Source organism: Echinops telfairi, unplaced genomic scaffold (assembly GCF_000313985.2).
Source record: "Echinops telfairi isolate 266 unplaced genomic scaffold, ASM31398v2 ScPeMD7_443;HRSCAF=831, whole genome shotgun sequence".
Taxonomy (NCBI): Eukaryota; Metazoa; Chordata; class Mammalia; order Afrosoricida; family Tenrecidae; genus Echinops; species Echinops telfairi.
In genome coordinates this window covers 64,829,864-64,847,383 of record NW_022104341.1, presented here as the reverse complement: position 1 = coordinate 64,847,383, position 17,520 = coordinate 64,829,864, and the positions used below count along the sequence as shown (strand labels likewise).

The window sequence follows — 17,520 nt, the reverse complement described above, 5'->3', positions numbered from 1 at the left end:
GCGGCCGCCGCCGCCGCCGCCGCCGCGCGACTCCGGCCGCTCTGCGCGCAGGACGGGGGCAACTTTTTCCCGGGGACTCAACTGGCAGCGTGGGTCTCCCTCGCCCCACCGGGGGCCCCTCCCTCCCATGCCTTCTCTTTGCAGCCCGCCCTCGTCTGCACCGCCGCCAGGCAAAATATTGCTACTTTGCGGCTCCCAATCTCGTCCCCTTTGAATATATTATTTATTTGCTCTGGCTAAAGGGCGTGAAGTCAAAGTGATTTTGCATTAAAAAAAAAAAAACTGGGGAGGGGGCAAGTACGAACCTTCATACTGCTTTGGTACATTTCGATCTGATCATTAATCACTTAGATGGAGTTGTAGGCTTCAAGGGAAAAAGAAAAAAAACATGAACAAAAAATTTTTTTAACTACTCCTTTAAAAACCTGCCAGTTCTTTCCTTCATTTAGCAGGAGATAACGGTTTAACGGAATAGTTTCGGGAAAATGAATACTTTCGGGAGACTGAGCAGTATCAATAGTGTTCCTTCACCTCTCTAGATCCTGAATTTATTTCCCACATGCCATCCCTTCTTCTTGCATTATCTCACAGTAATAACACCGACTATTTGATCTCAGAAGACTCTTAAATGCATTTTTTATGTTGAAATGGTCTGTTTGGGATTTAGGCCTAGCATTAATAATGGATAGCAGTTGTTTTTAGTTATTTTGAAAGTTCTCTCACTCCCCCCTCCCCTAACAAACTTCCAAGTTTCCTATTTTAGTAACTTGTGGAAGTATGGAATGAAACTTTTCCAACCACTTTTGGCAAGGTTCACAATTGCATATGGATAAGATGCAAAGTGCAAGATAATTTGAATGAATTGCCGACCAGTGAAAATGCTGAGATTCAAAGACTGAAGTTCTAGCTGGCAAAAGTTTACAAGGTTCAGAACTTGCAGATAGTACCAGTGGGCAGCAGTGGCCGAAGGAAAGGCCCCTAACAGAGTCTTCTCAAGTGAGCTGTGGAAAGATACATTTTTACTTGGGGCTGGTGCCTAAGGGTACCTGTGCATCCCTGCCCAGGCCCAGGACATAGGTATTTAACAAAGTTGGTCTCTGGATTCATAACCTAGTACCACATTAAGAACAGTTTTTGTTTGTTTGTTTGTTTTTTCCCTCTTCCCCTTGCATAGTTGGCAGTGAGCTTGATACATTCACTAGGCCTTCCTCTGGAACCACTAGTTAGAGAAACACTTAGTGCATTAGTTTGTGAAGAAAACGTACGCGAAATACTGAATGAGAGATCATACAGTTTATGAGTCCTTTTAAAAAACTGGTTTACAATTTATTTAACTTGCTAGATTTTTTTAAGCTTTAAGGCCCCTTGTAGAAGAAATACTTAGTTTATTGCTCATTAAAAAAAAATCTTGAAAGCGTAGTGATAGATATGCCCTAAATGAAAGGGCAGTCTCCATTTACTTATATACAATGTTCAGAAAGTTTAACAAGAAAATGCCAAATACCTTCTTTTAATCCATATGGACATAGCATAACCAAATCATGTACCTGGCCATATAATGACAAGCCAGCAGAAATTTTTAAGAAGTCATTTCCAGAAATATCAGCATTCAGTGGTTCCCAAACTTGGCTTACTTTCAACTAGATCAACGTTTAAGATGCTGATTCAAAGTCATACCGCTTTTGAAACCGGTTTACAGGTTTGCTTTTATTGATGGCCTCCAACTTTCTCATTAAACATATGTAGAAAATAGCCTCTATTTTCTCTGTGAATATTTTGAAACAGAAGGTGACAACATGAGCAGCAATATGATTTATAAGGTTGCTTTTTAAAAAAGATTTGGAATGAAAAGCTAATAATTTATGCTATCCTGGGACACTTCTTTTAAGCTACTGATAGTTGTAATTTTGATGTTTTGGAATATTTCTAATCATGAGTTGAGAAGGGTATACTTTAAAAAAAAACTACCTAGCACTTTAACTGTGCCTGAGTGAGTAAAGTTCTACAGAATAGCATGTACTTTTGTTGGGGCATTCTTGAAATCTTTGGGGGAATAATAAGTTGCTAATAATTATGATGCAAAATTTGGGCCTTAGATTATTTTTAATGACTAGTTGATAGAGTTGGCTTTGTTTAAGGTTCTTTATGATGAGATATATGGGCATGTGGTTGGCAGGTAAACAAAACCCTCTAGGATACAAATGAACACACTTAGCAGTTTTCTGAGCAGAATGATGGGATTCTCTTCGAACACTTAAAATACCACAGTAGAAGATTTACTTAAATGTACACTGATATTCATAAGGCTTTTTAATAAGATACAGTTTTAAAGTAAATGTGAATTGCCTAGAGATGAGTTATTCTTTGCATTATGAATGGCTGTTGAGACTTTAAAATGCAATCCTGCTTTTTGTGAAAGCTCACTTTGTAGTTTAAGGTAGACTCAAAGAGTTCTTTGCATAATGCCACTGAGCCTTGCTCCCCAGCATGGCCTGTATATATAAGAAAATCAGCCAGTGTGAAGAACTGTTTCAAACATAAATTTTACATATTGTAGAGCCCTTCAAGGATGAGCTCAGAATTTAGTAATGTTGAAATGCGTTGCGGTTTGGTTTCTACCTTGGCAGATAAACCGTGACTTGAAAAAGTAGCCCCCCTGCAAAAACATTTTTTTTCTTTCTTCTAAAGTATGTGTAAAATCAGAAAACTTCAAAATGTTAACGGTTTATGGCAAAGAGTAATATAATTCTTGTATTTTTCTATTTTCCCTCGACTTCAAGAGTGCACGTTATGAAAATGGACTTGCCCTTTGGATTCTTTTATTGAAAAAGCAGTTTTCAAAACGAAACTTGAAACACCGCCTGAAAACTTGTGCAGAGAGGGAAAAACTACATGTCACTTATTGAAGTCTCTATTATACATTATATTAATATACACCTGTTTTTAAAAAGTAGTCACATAATATTTAGGTGAATGATTTTAATCTATAGTAGCTTAAGGAACTTCATTTTAAAAATATTTGATCAATTCTAACCTCTCATTTTAGTTTATATTTGAACATGAAAACATTTAATACTTGCTCTAATAGTGAGCTTGTTTTGGATATTCCAGTTACGTATGCCTCTGAGGAATATTTAGATGGATATTATAAACTATAAAGTAATGCATTTCATAACATCTGTCTGTGCTGCTTTGTTTAGAAAAGTCATCAAATGTCTCTTTGGTTTTCTTATCCTTATTTATTTGAAAGTAAATAATTTATCTTTTGGGGGAGGTTTCACGGCAGCAAGAAGTTATGTAAGATTAGTGTGGGTTGGTTAATCAAAAGTTGAATGTAATCAGAAAACCTTGTGGAGGTTACTGTTTAATTTTTTTATTTAATGTTAAATGTTTACTAAGAAAATGCTGGGTATAAGAATAAAATATTTTAAGTAAAAGAGGAAGAATAATTGACATGACTCCAATTAAATTTTATTTTCAACTAACTTGAATTTTAAGAGGCAACCACGAGCGTTTTCCTCAAGTCTTGTAAACAGTGAATTTATCATTCCCTTTGAGGAAATTACTAAAATACATTTTAAAATTCAAGTATTTTATTTTCTTGGATGGCTATTACTGAAGGTTTTTCGCATGTCTACCAGTAAATTCATTTAGTTTTGACCATTTCATCACAAAGATGCTCTCTATTCTCTGCCATGCATTGTTTTTCTTTCTTTTCCTTAAAAAAAATTTTTTTTTCCTTCCTGAGAAAATTTTCACAGTATCATCAATCCTGTCTTAGAGAGTGATCTTTTATTTTAGTTGACTGTATATGAAATTTATTTCTTATATTATCTGTGGACCTGTCAACATTTTCTAAGTTCTTCACCCAAAATTAAAAAAGTATAATTGTAATAGATAAAAGAGGAGTTAAGATATTACCAGGCTGAATAAGAAACAGAGCAGAACCAGCATGGAGTGTTTGTAGAGAGAAAGTCTTTGTTTTCATTGATTATAGAGACAAATTTCGTCCTTAGACTTCCATAAACATGAACTGGCATCTAAAGGTTTAGGATTTGCCAATCTGGCTGCCGGGCCCTGGCTGTACTACAAGTAGTGAGGTCAAGGCTGGAGCAAAATTAGATATGGCTTCTTTGAAACAGGGTTAAGATTATATATTGTTATAAGCTTTTAGATAAACTTCACTTACAATCTAAAGGATTTGGGAAGTAGGCCCAACAATATAACTTGGTGCGCTGAAGCGAATATATCAAAACAGTGAAAAAAAATGTAGCCATGTTCTTGTTTAGATTGTGGGCAATGATTCTAATGGTTTCCTTTCGATTTTTCTTCACAGCTTTTAGTAGTAATTCTATGCATGACTTTGATAATGTAATAGCTACATCAAATTTCAAGTGAAATGAAAACTTTTTTTAAAGTAACCAATTGAGGAAATGTTGTTATTTGTTTTTCCTTCAATGCATTCATATTTTTGTTTTGACTCACTTTCCTCAGGATGAATTTCATCCTTTCATCGAAGCACTTCTGCCCCACGTCCGAGCCTTCGCCTACACATGGTTCAACTTGCAGGCCCGAAAACGAAAATACTTCAAAAAACATGAAAAACGTATGTCAAAAGAAGAAGAGAGAGCCGTGAAGGATGAGTTGCTAAGTGAAAAACCAGAGGTCAAGCAGAAGTGGGCATCCAGACTGCTGGCAAAGTTACGGAAAGACATCCGCCCTGAGTACCGAGAGGATTTTGTTCTTACGGTTACAGGGAAAAAGCCTCCATGCTGTGTTCTTTCCAACCCAGACCAGAAAGGCAAGATGCGAAGAATTGACTGCCTCCGCCAGGCAGATAAAGTCTGGAGGTTGGACCTGGTCATGGTGATTTTATTTAAAGGTATTCCGCTGGAAAGTACTGATGGTGAGCGCCTTGTAAAGTCCCCGCAGTGCTCGAATCCAGGGCTCTGTGTCCAGCCCCATCACATAGGGGTTTCTGTTAAGGAACTCGATTTATACTTGGCATACTTTGTGCATGCAGCAGGTAAGTGACGTGGTGAGAAGTTGCTCCACTTTCTTGCTTGTGCTTCTTTCCTGGTCACCTCTTGTTTGTGCTAGCCCCTCCTGAACTCCTTAGCTCACAGGCCACAGGCGCAAAGACAGTGTGGTTTCAAAGGCAGGTTTTGTCGGAGAAGCTCCGGCCTGAGGTGCCACCTTCATTCAGGTGGGAAAGCAGGAGGCTTGGTCGGCTTCTCACTCAGTTGAGGTCTTTTGGTAAGTCCTGTTATCAAGGCTGTTGGCAATCAGGTGTGAAGGACATGTTTTAAAACACATTTTTTTTGAATCTGGGTGAGAGACACTTTACATTGTAATTGGCAAGTGAGCTAGTTTAAAAAAAAAAGCCTTCTCTGTGTTAGCAAGGCCAATATTTTTAGTTGCTTTTCTTCTGGGAGTTTTTTTTAACCAATTGGGGCCTTTTGAACCCCTTGCCAATTAAAGAGAAATGGGAGGTAAGGTTACTTATCAAATGGCTGATCATTTATGAAGGAAAAAAATAGTAGTAGCTTAGAATTGAGGAATGTTTAGTATTGTCTAAGATACTAAGGGAAACAAAGAAACCAATTCTTTAAGTCATTGATAGGTTAATACTAAAAGTAGTTAACTCATAGAGTGAGTACATAAACACTTTGGGAAAAATCGATATTGGTAATTCTAATGAATCACTTTGATTGTTATACAATTCTGTATGGTTTTGAGGCTGTTTTCAAGGTATGTTTTATTTGTGCATGTTTCAGTATTTAGGATAGTATTCAGGATAAAACTGTTGAGAACTGGATAAAACAATGCATTTTTTAACTTGGCTCCTGTAGTCTCGTTTTTAGACAAAAGGCTCCTTGTGTTATGTGAAAGCGCGGGTCTTGTGTAACTGTTGACTTTTATGTGTACACATCGGCCTTGCTAGATTACCTTCATGGCAGTTACTTGAGTCAGATGGAAGAAAGAAGGTTATGGAATCCTACCAGTAGGTTGTTTCGGGGTTCAGGTATTTACTTTTGTTTTTTTTCCCACAAAAGGGAGGGAAGATGTTACATGTAAAATCGGGCCACACGGATTTGAAAAACAGTTGTAATTAAAAAAAAAAAAAGATTGTTTTTAAAGAAGTCAGCTAATAGTCTCTTATTTTTCTCAATAAATATTTTAGAGACAGAACTTTTGTTCCCCATCTGCCCTCACAAGAGAAACAGGAGAAATTAACATTGCCAGCATGTCACATCGCCATTTGCATTTCGTTGGCAGGGGATAGATGAGTATTTTCGAGGACATGATCTGAGAGGTTTTCAAATATTTGGGTTTTTGAAAACATATACTTAATGATAAGAAATGCCTGTTGCTTTAGCCAGTTCTAGGCAGCATAAATTAAAAGGAAGGACTTCTCAAATGATGTCTGTAAAGGAACAAGTTGCTCCACCTCTCAGCCCTATTGTGCAATGTTTTGCCTCCTGAAAAAGCAGAGTCTCCCACTTTATGGGCACATATACGTGAAGATTCTGGTTGATAAAGGCAGGGTACACAACAAACATGGGTGAGATGACTGCTTTCACCAAACATTCTTTAAAAATCTAATGTTTATCTTTTGGATGCGCAGAAAAGCAAATACTTTGTAAACTGGAATAAGTGCTACAATTGTCCCGCATAGGAACCTGCTTGTGCCCACAGGTCAAGCAGCGCTTGGTGTGTGCTCCCTTCCCAGGGAACATCTACATGGCATGCACGCCTGTTGCGTTTTTTGTCAGCGTGAGTGGTATTCGTTGTACGATTTCTGACTTGAACATTTCCAGTACATTTGAATAGATGGAACCTGTCTCTCCTGTTACCAACGGGTCGGTTTTTATGCTGTTCTGCTCCAGATCCTTAAAGCAAACACGGTTGCTAGTTGTTTCCTTACCTGAAGGGTTATGTTGTTAAAATGACACTTAGAAGGTTGTGGAAGAGAGCTAGCACCCTTATTGCCTATGAAAGATTTATTGACAGCAACATGGATCAGACTACCTTTCGGTTTGGTTTTCCTGGTGTATCCCAGAATCCCTCCTTACGCCTGAATGCCAGCCAAGTGTTAGGCCATTGGTTTTCACAGTTCCGCAGCCATGGCTGCTGCTCTGGGTGCGCAACAGGAAGATTGCAGAAGAAAATATGAAGGACCTTTTGTCTGAAAATATTCCGTATGGGACTTAAGAGATTTAAAGACCTGTTATTTGTGTCAAGGAAATTGCCAATATAAATATGAGGTAGATCAGTCAGTTTGGATGCAACTGATTTGACAAGCATCTGTTATAATACTGAAGATTTGGAAACACTAAACAATGTTTTTACCTCCTTAAAAGTTTTGAGGACTTGCCAGTATTGGCGGGAGGCAGAGACTCTGAAACGTGCTTCCAGATACATGCCACAGCCATTGTGCTCTTTTCACCCACAGTGCCACCCCCTCTTTTCTCTTAGAATATTTTTTTTCTTTCAAAATGCCTCCCCCACCTCTCCGAGATGGCCTCAAGAAATGAGATCTTTCCCTTCCCCAAGTGAGCGCAGTAATCATTATTTAATGCATAGGCCTGGTTTTTGGTCAGGAGGAGTGGAAATCATAGAACACACACACACACCAGAAGCTAATGCAGAATAAGTTATCAGTTTTTAAAAAACAAGGGTGATTTATCCTGGGACTTATAGAGATGCTAAAATATATTATATGAACTACATCCTAATTTTTCTCCAAATCAAGTGGTGTCAGAACTGTGAATTTTTGTGGCTGATAAACAGTAAAGTGCAATGAAATCTGATTCCACAAGCCTGAGGATTTCATCTCGTTAAAAGTGTCAGAGAGGAAAACCAGTTTCTACCCTTCATTTGGTCTCTGTTTGAGTTGTGCTTCCCATGTATCGTATGACAACTTGGAAATATGGTATTGTGGCATTTTTTTTGTTTTGTTTTGAGAATGTCTTAACAGTAAAGCTAATTTATGACCAGTCTTTACCAGATGATCTGTATCAGAATCTACAATGTACCCGGCACGTGGCAAGGTCACAATTTAAGTTGTTAAGGTCATAACCTTAGCCACCAGGCATTTGACCTTTTAGATAAAGTTAACCTTTGTTCATTAGTAGGCACTCAACCGAGAACTTTCTGGAGAGTCCCCCCCCCCCTCTGCTTCTGTATAACTTCTGGTAATATAATCAGATTCTGGATAGAGTCTGACTTGGGTTAGGTAAATTTTGTTAGAGTTTACATTTTTGAAGGATTCATCTTTTGGAGAGAGGTAGAGTGCAGTAATCAGACCATAGAATGTCATGTTGCAATTTATTTTTTATAGTTATTACCTGTGTAATGTTGAACAAAAGCTCTGGGGCAGCCATGTGGAGACATTTAAAAAGTAAAATGTAACACATGGGACTTTGTTGAATTCAACCAAGTTCGCTGCTAGTTTGGAAGTGGTGTTAGGCTCCCAAGCCAAATCCCAACGAGCACCTTCACCTTTGGCCGATGCAGTTTTCATCGCAGTTGATGGGGGAAGCATTTTTAGAAGTCTTAAAACTCACTTTGAAAAGCTAATAAATGTCCCAAAGTTGTCAGATGATTTCTGTGTTAAGTAGCCAGTGTCAGAATGAGTTGAATTTGCCCGAGTGAGGGCAGAAGTGCTTGTTGGTTTTAAGGTAGAAAGTGAATACTTTTGCACTGTGGCCTTTTAGGTGAGTAGTTCCCGATGGCTTCCGGACTACTCTTGGCTACTCCTCTCCTTAGTTAGATCTGCTTGGACCAGGAGCAGCGATGGCCCTGCCACTCCTTAGAAGCGCTGTGGCAGAGCCTGGGCAGCCGGTATCTGGGCTGTTACCCGGGGTGGCAGGGTTATTGATTGCCCTGCTACCTGTACCATATTGTTCACTTAATTATGCTGTCTTGAATGCTCGTTTAAAATTATTTAGATCACTGCTAGCTTTGTTCTGCTGGGCCACGTATTATTTCATTTAAATCAAACAGGAGACGCGCCCCTTCAGGTGCATTTTCGCTTTATTCTGCTTCATGATTGCCATTCCTCTGTATAGTAATAGAGAAAGCCAGGATACGCAGATAGACCAGATGGTCATGTTGACAGATTGAGAATTCACTTCCTACTGGTACAGAGCAGGTGTAAGATCAGGAGTGTCTGTGTATGAGCACGTGTGTGCTGCGGGCGCTCGCGTGCACACATCCAAGCTGCACACCGAGTGCTGTTTGGAGCAGTGGGGATGGTTCTTCGTACAAAAGCTAGAACTTGAAGTACAGTATTAACTATATGTAAATGTAGCATGGTTCTTGTCAGAATTTTGAGTGAATGACGTTAGACTCTAGATGCTTCTATTTTTTATGCCAAATTAATTACGATAATTTGCAAGCAGCTTTCCAAATTAGTTTGAGACAGTATTGTACATCTGAAATATTTTTAATATATATATTTTAGGGGTGTGCATGTGTGTATTTACACTGACACTTAGAACAAAATAGTCATCAGTCTTCTTTAATACTTTTAGAAACTCCTGAAAAAAATAAAAAGCTATGTACTTTTAGTTCCTCAGATTTACAAAAATGAAGCAGATTGGGAATAGGAGTAAAAGTGAGGTCCTGTGATATTTAAAATGAAAAGAGCGAGTACAACCCTATCTCAAATTCTATCTCAATTCTAACTTTTAACTTTAAACTAGGGCCAAGAAGGACTTGAATTACTGTTACATGCACACATTTGCTTTTTTTTTTTTAATTAAAAAAATTCTTTTAAGATCAACAAAGTTGAGTAGTGATTAACATACTTGAGATAAAATTGGGTGTTTGTACCCTTGAGCATTTTCTGTGTATTTTGATGATAGTAATGGCCTCCCATCTAGAGTGTAATGAAAGAGGCGCAAAGTCAAAGGCAACGAGTGCATAGAAACAAGGAGACATAGCTGTTGTGCAGTAAACCTTTTACAGAGGTCAGCTCATTTATGACTATGAGGTTTGAGTGTTGGTAAGAACATTTCCCAATGCTGCTGGCTTGGATTTGCCTTGTCTCTTCTTTCCCACCCAGTGATGAATAGCATTAATTTAAACCTATTTAAGAGGAGTGTGGGAGAAACCACAGCCTTTGTTGTGGTCACTGTTGTACACAGTAGGACTGGGCGTTTCACTTGGTTAAGACCTCACGCTGCTTCCAGAGGACACAGAACAGCCTGTTGGCATTTCAAGTCTTGCACAGAAGCAGTAACAAGTCTAATTGCTCACAAATGTCAATATAGATTCTTGAAAAAAAAATTGAAAGTAAAATAGAAGAAAGAGTATAAAATACAGATGAAGTTCAGTGGCTGTGCCGTACACTGGTCTGCTGCCACCTCAGCAATGCATCCCCGTGCTTATCTGTCTGTGCGGTGCTCTCCAGGTGGTTCTGCCCCGTCGCAGCCCTACGTACAGTGGAATGCAGCACCACCTAGTCCCGTGCCATCCGCATCTTGCTGCCGCTGCTATGTCAGTCTGTATCCTGTGGGTCATTCTCCTTTCCGCTGACCAGCACCCACGCATGCTGACCCCCTCCAGGGATGGGTCTCTCTTGATTAACATGTCCCAAGTATGTGAGATGACGTCGTACCATCTTCACTTCCAGTGAGCCTTCTGACTGTACTTCCTCCGAGGCAGACTTGCTTGTTCTTCTGGGCCTCTTCTTGGACAGCACCATCGTTCAAAGGCAGCCATTGGCCCGTCTTCCTTGTTCTTTGGCCGGCTTTCACATGCATAGGAGGCGATGGAAAACACCCTGGCTTGGGTCGGGCACACCTTAGTCCTCAAAGTGACATTTTTGCTTTGAAACCGTTCAAAGAGGTCTTGTGCGGCAGATTTGCCCAACGCAGTATGTAGTTTGAGTCCTTACCTGCTGCTTCCCTGGGTGTCGATGATAGACTTGCTTGACAACGTAAGTCTTTTCTCCATTTATCATGACGTTGCTTATTGGTTTAGTTGTGAGGGGTTTTGTCTTCTTTCTGTTGAGGTATGATCCACACTGAAGGTTGTAGTCTTGGATCTTCGTAAGGAAGTGCTTCAAGTCTTCTTTGCTTTTAGCAAGCAAAGTTATGTCATCAGCATATGCAAAATTGTTCATGAGCTTTCCGCCCTTCCTGCTGCCACATTCTCCGTAATATTCTCCAATCTCCACATTCTCCAACTTCTTTTTCTTCAGTCCAGTTTCTTGGGTTATTTGTCTGCACACAAAGTGAACAGCACTGCGGTGTCGGATAGAGCCACGAGGCACACCTGTCCTGCTTTGAAACCACTCAGTGTCCGCTTGGTCTGTTGGAAGGGCTGCCTCGTGGTTTGTGTGCAGGGTCTTCAGGAGCACAGCCAAGTGTTCAGCAGTTCCCTTTCTTCACAAAGTATCTATGATACGTTCATTACATGTTAGAAACTGCTTTTAAATATATTGTAAATTGCAAAGTCCAGAAGGGTGGGGTTGAGGAAAGAAAAGTCAGGTGGAGGGGAAAGAATGAATGAACCAGTCTGCTTTGTTAAGAGCAACATAAAACCATTAATTTAATTATAAGTGGAGACACTCTTAAACGTGTTTCTGTTAAAGTAATGGGTATGTATAGGGGTTCCGGGCAGTGAGGAACTACTGGGAGAATTTTGTAATCCTTTTCCTCAAGATGTTTTGCATAGGATTTTTAACCCCCTTCTCTGATAAGGGACTATTTGGGGGCTTTGAGAGTTTCTATTTAAATTTGTGAGAAGGACAAATCTACAATTACATTTTAGGGTATAAGAGTCTAGTGAGAGACACTTCAGCACAAATACATTTGGAAAAGGGGTGAAGGAAATATTTACTGTTTTTACCATTTTGTTTATAAAGGTGGCTGATTTTCACAGTAACAATTTTTTCCCTCCCTTCCCTGTATCTGAAGATACAACTTACTGATCCAAACTGGCGTGTTTCTGAACCCACCGGAATTCTCTAGGTGCTGCCCCACTGTCTTATCTCAAATATGAAAAACATTTCCTCATGTGTTGTTCTATTCAATCCACTGTGAACAATAATATATATATTTTTCTAGTGGAATTAGTGTCTCCACGAGTGTTTTAGGCAAATAAACATGGCTGATAAAAAAGGCAAAGTTGAACAAATGGCAAATTACAGCAACCCAGCAATCAGAGGATATTCCTGCCTTCCTGTTTATAGAACAACCAAAAAACCAAACTCACTGCCATCGAGTCAATTCTGACTCACCGCGACCCTCTAGAGGACAAGGTAGAGGAGTGGCATGCCCCTTTGGGTTTGCAGGGTTGTAACTCTTCACAGGAGCTGACAGCTTGGCCTTTCACCTCCTCTGCTGGTGGTTCTAACTGCTGACTTTGCAGCTACCGGTAGTCAGTAGTCCAACATGCAATCTATGATGCCAGCAGGGCTCCTTGATCGTAGAACAGGCACATTAACTAAGCTAAAATTGAGACAAAGAAACTTATTTCTGTGTTGTTCTTTTTTAACTTGTTATCTATTGCTAACTCGAAATCCAGAATGAGTATAATCTAAATAATGAGATTAAAGTAGAATAACTTAAATGAAAAACTTAAAAGAATAACTGTATTAGTCTGGGTACTTTAGAGAAACAAATCTACAGAAACTCATGTATAAGAGAGAGTTTTATATAAAGGTTAAGTGTGCATCAAGAAAACATCCCAACCTAGTGCTGCCCAAGCCCACAAGTACAACATTAACCCATTAACCCATATGCCCACCCCCAATCCACAAAGTCCTCCTCCATCTCACAAAACAGACGCAATGATGCCGACTGCAGGAGGAAAGCCGAGTCAGTGAATGTGTAAGCATCTCAGCACTGGCAGGGGTCTCCACACGGCTGCTCCAGCACCCAGGGCTGCATCGGGGTAGGTCCATGCGGCTTCTCCTCAGGGATGTCTTGCAGGAAGTGAGCCTTGCCAGCTAAAGCAGGGAACCGGCTAAGGCAGCTGCACCCTGGTGTGACCATCACAAAGCAAGAGACATGAGAACTAGAAAAGCGAGGCTCACAGAGCCTTTTAGCCCTCTGCCCTTCAAGTAACCCCACGTGTTTATTGACCAGGTTCGCACAATAAACCAACTATCTCAATAACTTCATACTTTTCTGAGTGTCTTTCAAGTATTTTCTTAATCTTATTAGATATTTTGGACCTAGATCAATTCAATGTGTGAAAGAAAAATGGAGTATGGAAGGAAGGAAAATAATGTACAAACATTAAAAAAATTTTATTGGGACTCTTACAGGAAAATAACTTTTATTGAGTGTCTGTTCTGAGGCATGCTCTGTCCTAAGTAGTGCCATGCATATAATAAGTTTCTCTCGCTCTGACTCAGTAGCAGTATTGTGAATATGTAATGTATGGGTAAGAATAGGGTCTTAGAGTGCTCAAGTGAGTAAGATTCAAACCTAGACCATCTGAATCTAAACCTTAGGATCTTTGAAGATCAACTCAATTATTATTTTTTAAATCCCTCTTTTATACCCTGTTAACTAGGGTTGGATGTCATTTAAATGGTATCACTTACCCACTTTGAATCCAGGTGGAAATTAAAACATTCAGAATTTAACTGTCGTGTTCAGATCTTAGCCACAGGATAAGGCCATTCTGTTGGAGAGAGAAAAATGGTCTTACACTTGCCTGTAGTGGGGCAGAAAAATCTAGACTGACTTGTTCATTCTTGTTTTTAGAATGTTGGATTCTGACTAGTGAATAGAAAGAAGCATTATGACTCCAGTTTACGTTTCTTTTTCTTTTTATATAAAGTTAAATTATTAGATTGATTGGCTCTAGATGCTTTGGGTGGCCTTCCAGGATTAAGTGAACATTATATTAAAAACAGAAAGGTTTTACCTGACTATTTTTGCTTCTCTCATGTGAATGAGATGTACTTGTGCATAGTTCTAATTTTAATGATCTTTCTTGCCACTTGACTTTTTACTGTGCCCCCCAAAGGTCCTTGGATTATGGTCTGTGTATAGCTATTTAAAAGATAGCAAGAATCAACTTGGCCAAAAGAATAGAATTTTATTAGTTAAAAAATATATTTTACATACCGTATACACTCAAGTATAAGCCGACCTGACTATCAGCCGAGGCACCTAATTTTACCACAAAAACTGCATTAAAAATGTGCTGAAAAACTTGGCTTATACTTGAGTATATAGGTACATTTGAAATAGAAAATTAAAAAAAAATGATGACATGTTTCATATTAATCTCCTTCAGTGACAGCCTTATTTTTATTTCTTAAAACTTAGACAAGATTAATTCCTAGTGACCTTCAATGTAAAATCTGCCTTACCCGTATGAATTCATGAATTTTATAGTCATGAACAGGGAAATTGACCCTTACGTATGGCCTATTGAGAAAGGCAAACTCGCTGCCATCGAGTCAGTGCTGACTCATAGTGACCATATAATACATGGTAGAAATGCCCTTTGTGTGTTTTGAAGAGTATAGCTCCGTAAGGGAATAGAAAGGCTCATCTTTCTCCCTGAGAGAAGCTTGTAGTTTTGAACCACTGGCCTTGTGGTTAACAGCCCAATGTGTATTCCACTGTACTACCAGGGTCCACCTATATACAGATAAGGCTCTTAAATAATAACCAATCCATAATTATGTTTATTTAGGATTACTTTAAATGGTAAATGGCTGGACTGAACTTAAATTGAATAAAATAGCAATTTAACTTTCTAAGTCGTCCGCCCACCCCATACCTTAGACATACTGATAACCCTTAAAACTAAAGTTAGGTAATACCAGTAACCTTGGAAAGGGCACATGAAGAAAAATGGTTAAATTGGGAAGTAAGAAGATTGGAATTGTGAAAAATAAATACTCATTCTTTCTTGTCAACTCTGTTAGAAACATTTTAATAGCCTCTTTTGTTTTTAGAGCAGGTTGTGTTTATAGAAAAATTGTACAGAAAATGCAGAATTTCCATAATACCCTCCCACACAGTTTCTACTGTTATTAACATGGTAAGATTGATTGTAACTGATGAGTCAATATTGATACAATATAATTAGTTTAAGTCCTTAGTTTACATTAAGGTCAGCTCTTTTTGTTGTGCAGTCCTATGGGCCTTGGCAAATACAAGTCAATAAGAAATACAAAACATAGAAATGCCCTGGGCTCCACTGGCTTCTCCCTTCCCACACCCTAGTGCTGTCTCCTTTATGATGCTCAGTGCGTAGCAAGCCAAGACCAAACACTGTCATCAAGTCCAGGCTGACTCATAGTGACCCCCTATGGGTTTCCAAGCCTGTAACTCTTTATGAGCCTGGTGGTTGCTAACTGCCGACCATGCGATGGCAGCCCAAAGTGTAACCACTATACCTCCAGTTCTTTCGGTGCTTACAGTGCTCTCGAAACCCTTGTGTGTTTCCTGACATGCCATTTGTACAGCATACATATTCACATACATTTTAATGGCTTTTTGGGGGGACATGCAAACAGTGAAATGAGCTAGAAATGACAATAAATATATTTTTAAAATGAATCCTATTTAAAACAGTGTCTGCCTGTTTCTCTGTGTCTAACACTGTCAGGCTGCTGTGTCTGTTGCTATGGTTTGGGCAATTTTATTTCCCTTTGTAATTTTGCCAGCTCCTGATTGGGTTGTGGGACATCTTTACGCTGTTGGGCAAGATGGATCTATGGTCAGTCACATGGTTTCAGCAGAGTGGTGATTTTTTACAAAGGAAGGTATTTTGCCATGAATAATAGGAACATGGTGGTGCTGAAATACCAGCTTTTCAAATCATTTTCAAACTTGGAGAGGTGTTGCTATCAGAAACACACAACCACCTCTTCTGTGTTGATGTGTGACTGCCTCTTTCCCTGCTGTGATCAGAAGCACTTATAAGTCTGTGCATTTTAATCTTAGAGAGATTAGTTATTTGAACTCCTACATAAAGTGTATATATATGTGTGTGTACACACACACACACACACACACACACACACACACACAATTCCTAATTAAAAAAACAAGCAAACATTTAAAACACAAAAACCAAAGCGATCTTGTTGGCCTGGAGTCTGCCCCAGCTCAGGACAGGGTAGAGCTGTAGAGATCCCCAAGCTTGCGGTCACGCCTCTTTCTTCTGCAAAGTGGCTGGTAAGTTTGAACTGTCTGAGCACTTAACCACATGCCACTGGGGCTCCTTTTTGTACCTACAGGGTCCCAGTTTTTGTCCCTTTTGATGATTCCATTACCTTTCCATGGGACTGCCATTACAAGGCCTTAGGTCGACAAGTTCTCATCCACGTCTGCAGGAGTTTGGGCTGCAGAAGGAGTAAAAGTCAGTGAGCGGCCCTGGACAGATGGGTTTCAGTTTCGAGATGACATCGAACATTTGGCATTTTTTAACATTCCAAATGAATGAGGGATGGAGATGCTCAAAGAGTTACTGTAAATGAGTAATTGAGATATTGTATATCATAGTAGCATACTATTAAACAGAATCATATGGGCTCAGATATAATAGCAGATTGGCAACGAAAACAATGTCTTTAATGCAGAAATCAATTCATATCGAGTATGAAATATTTAACATACTATAGTTGATTAATCGAAAAATCCTGTGGACCTGTGTTTTTTTTAAAGCACGATTAAGGCCTCCCAATGGCACAGTGGTTAGGCTGTGCCTAGCCTGGAGGACGGGGAGGGAGTCACCCGTCCTATGACATCTGCGCTGTGGGGGAAAGACGTGGCAGTCTGCTTCTCTCAAAGGTTTGTTTTTTTTTTTCCCCCCAGTCACTGCCATTGAGTTGATTCCGACTCAGAGCGATCCTATAGGGCAGAGTAGAAGTGCCCTGTGAGTTTCTGAGACTAACTCTTTACAGGAGTGGAAAGCCCCACCTTTCTCCCGAGAAGCAGCTGGTGGTTTTGAACTGCTGACCTTCCATACCCACCATGCCACCATGGCTTCTTGTAAAGACAAACAGTACGGCCTGAGAAATCATCGGAGGGTACTTCTACTGTGTCTTACAGTGTGGCTATGAGTTGGAATTGACTCATGACAATGGGAAGGTTGGCGTGTTTTTTTTCCACTTCTTTTATATTTATTCATGATTCCATTTTATTTAGTATTTCACTTATTTAAAATTAAAAAAATCATTTTATTGGGGGTTCATACAACTCTTATCACAATCCATACATAAATTCATTGTGTAAAGCACATTTGTACATTCGTTACCCTCATCATTCAAAACATTTCCTCTCCATGTAAGCCACTGGCATCAGCTCATTCCCCCCCCTCCCTCCCTGCTCCCCCCTCCCTCATGAACCCTTGATAATTTATTTTATCATATCTTACACTGTCCGACGTCTCCCTTCACCAACTTTTCTGTTGTCTGTCCCCCAGGGAGGAGGTTGTATGTAGATCCTTGTAATTGGTTCCCCCTGTCTACCCCACCCTCCCTCCACCCTCCCGGTATTGCCACTCTCACCACTGGTCCTGAAGGGATCA

General features: G+C 39.6%; 1 protein-coding gene across 7 annotated transcripts in view; it reads left to right on the top strand.

The window, feature by feature from the left end:
* Positions 1-17,520, top strand: part of NFIA (nuclear factor I A) — a 693,058-nt gene that overhangs the window by 268,587 nt on the left and 406,951 nt on the right. For all 7 annotated transcript variants that reach the window (XM_045292063.1, XM_045292066.1, XM_045292064.1 and 4 more), the window contains exon 2: positions 4,495-5,026. In XM_045292063.1, coding sequence (XP_045147998.1) covers positions 4,495-5,026 — 532 coding nt within the window. The remainder of the gene's footprint in view (positions 1-4,494; positions 5,027-17,520) is intronic.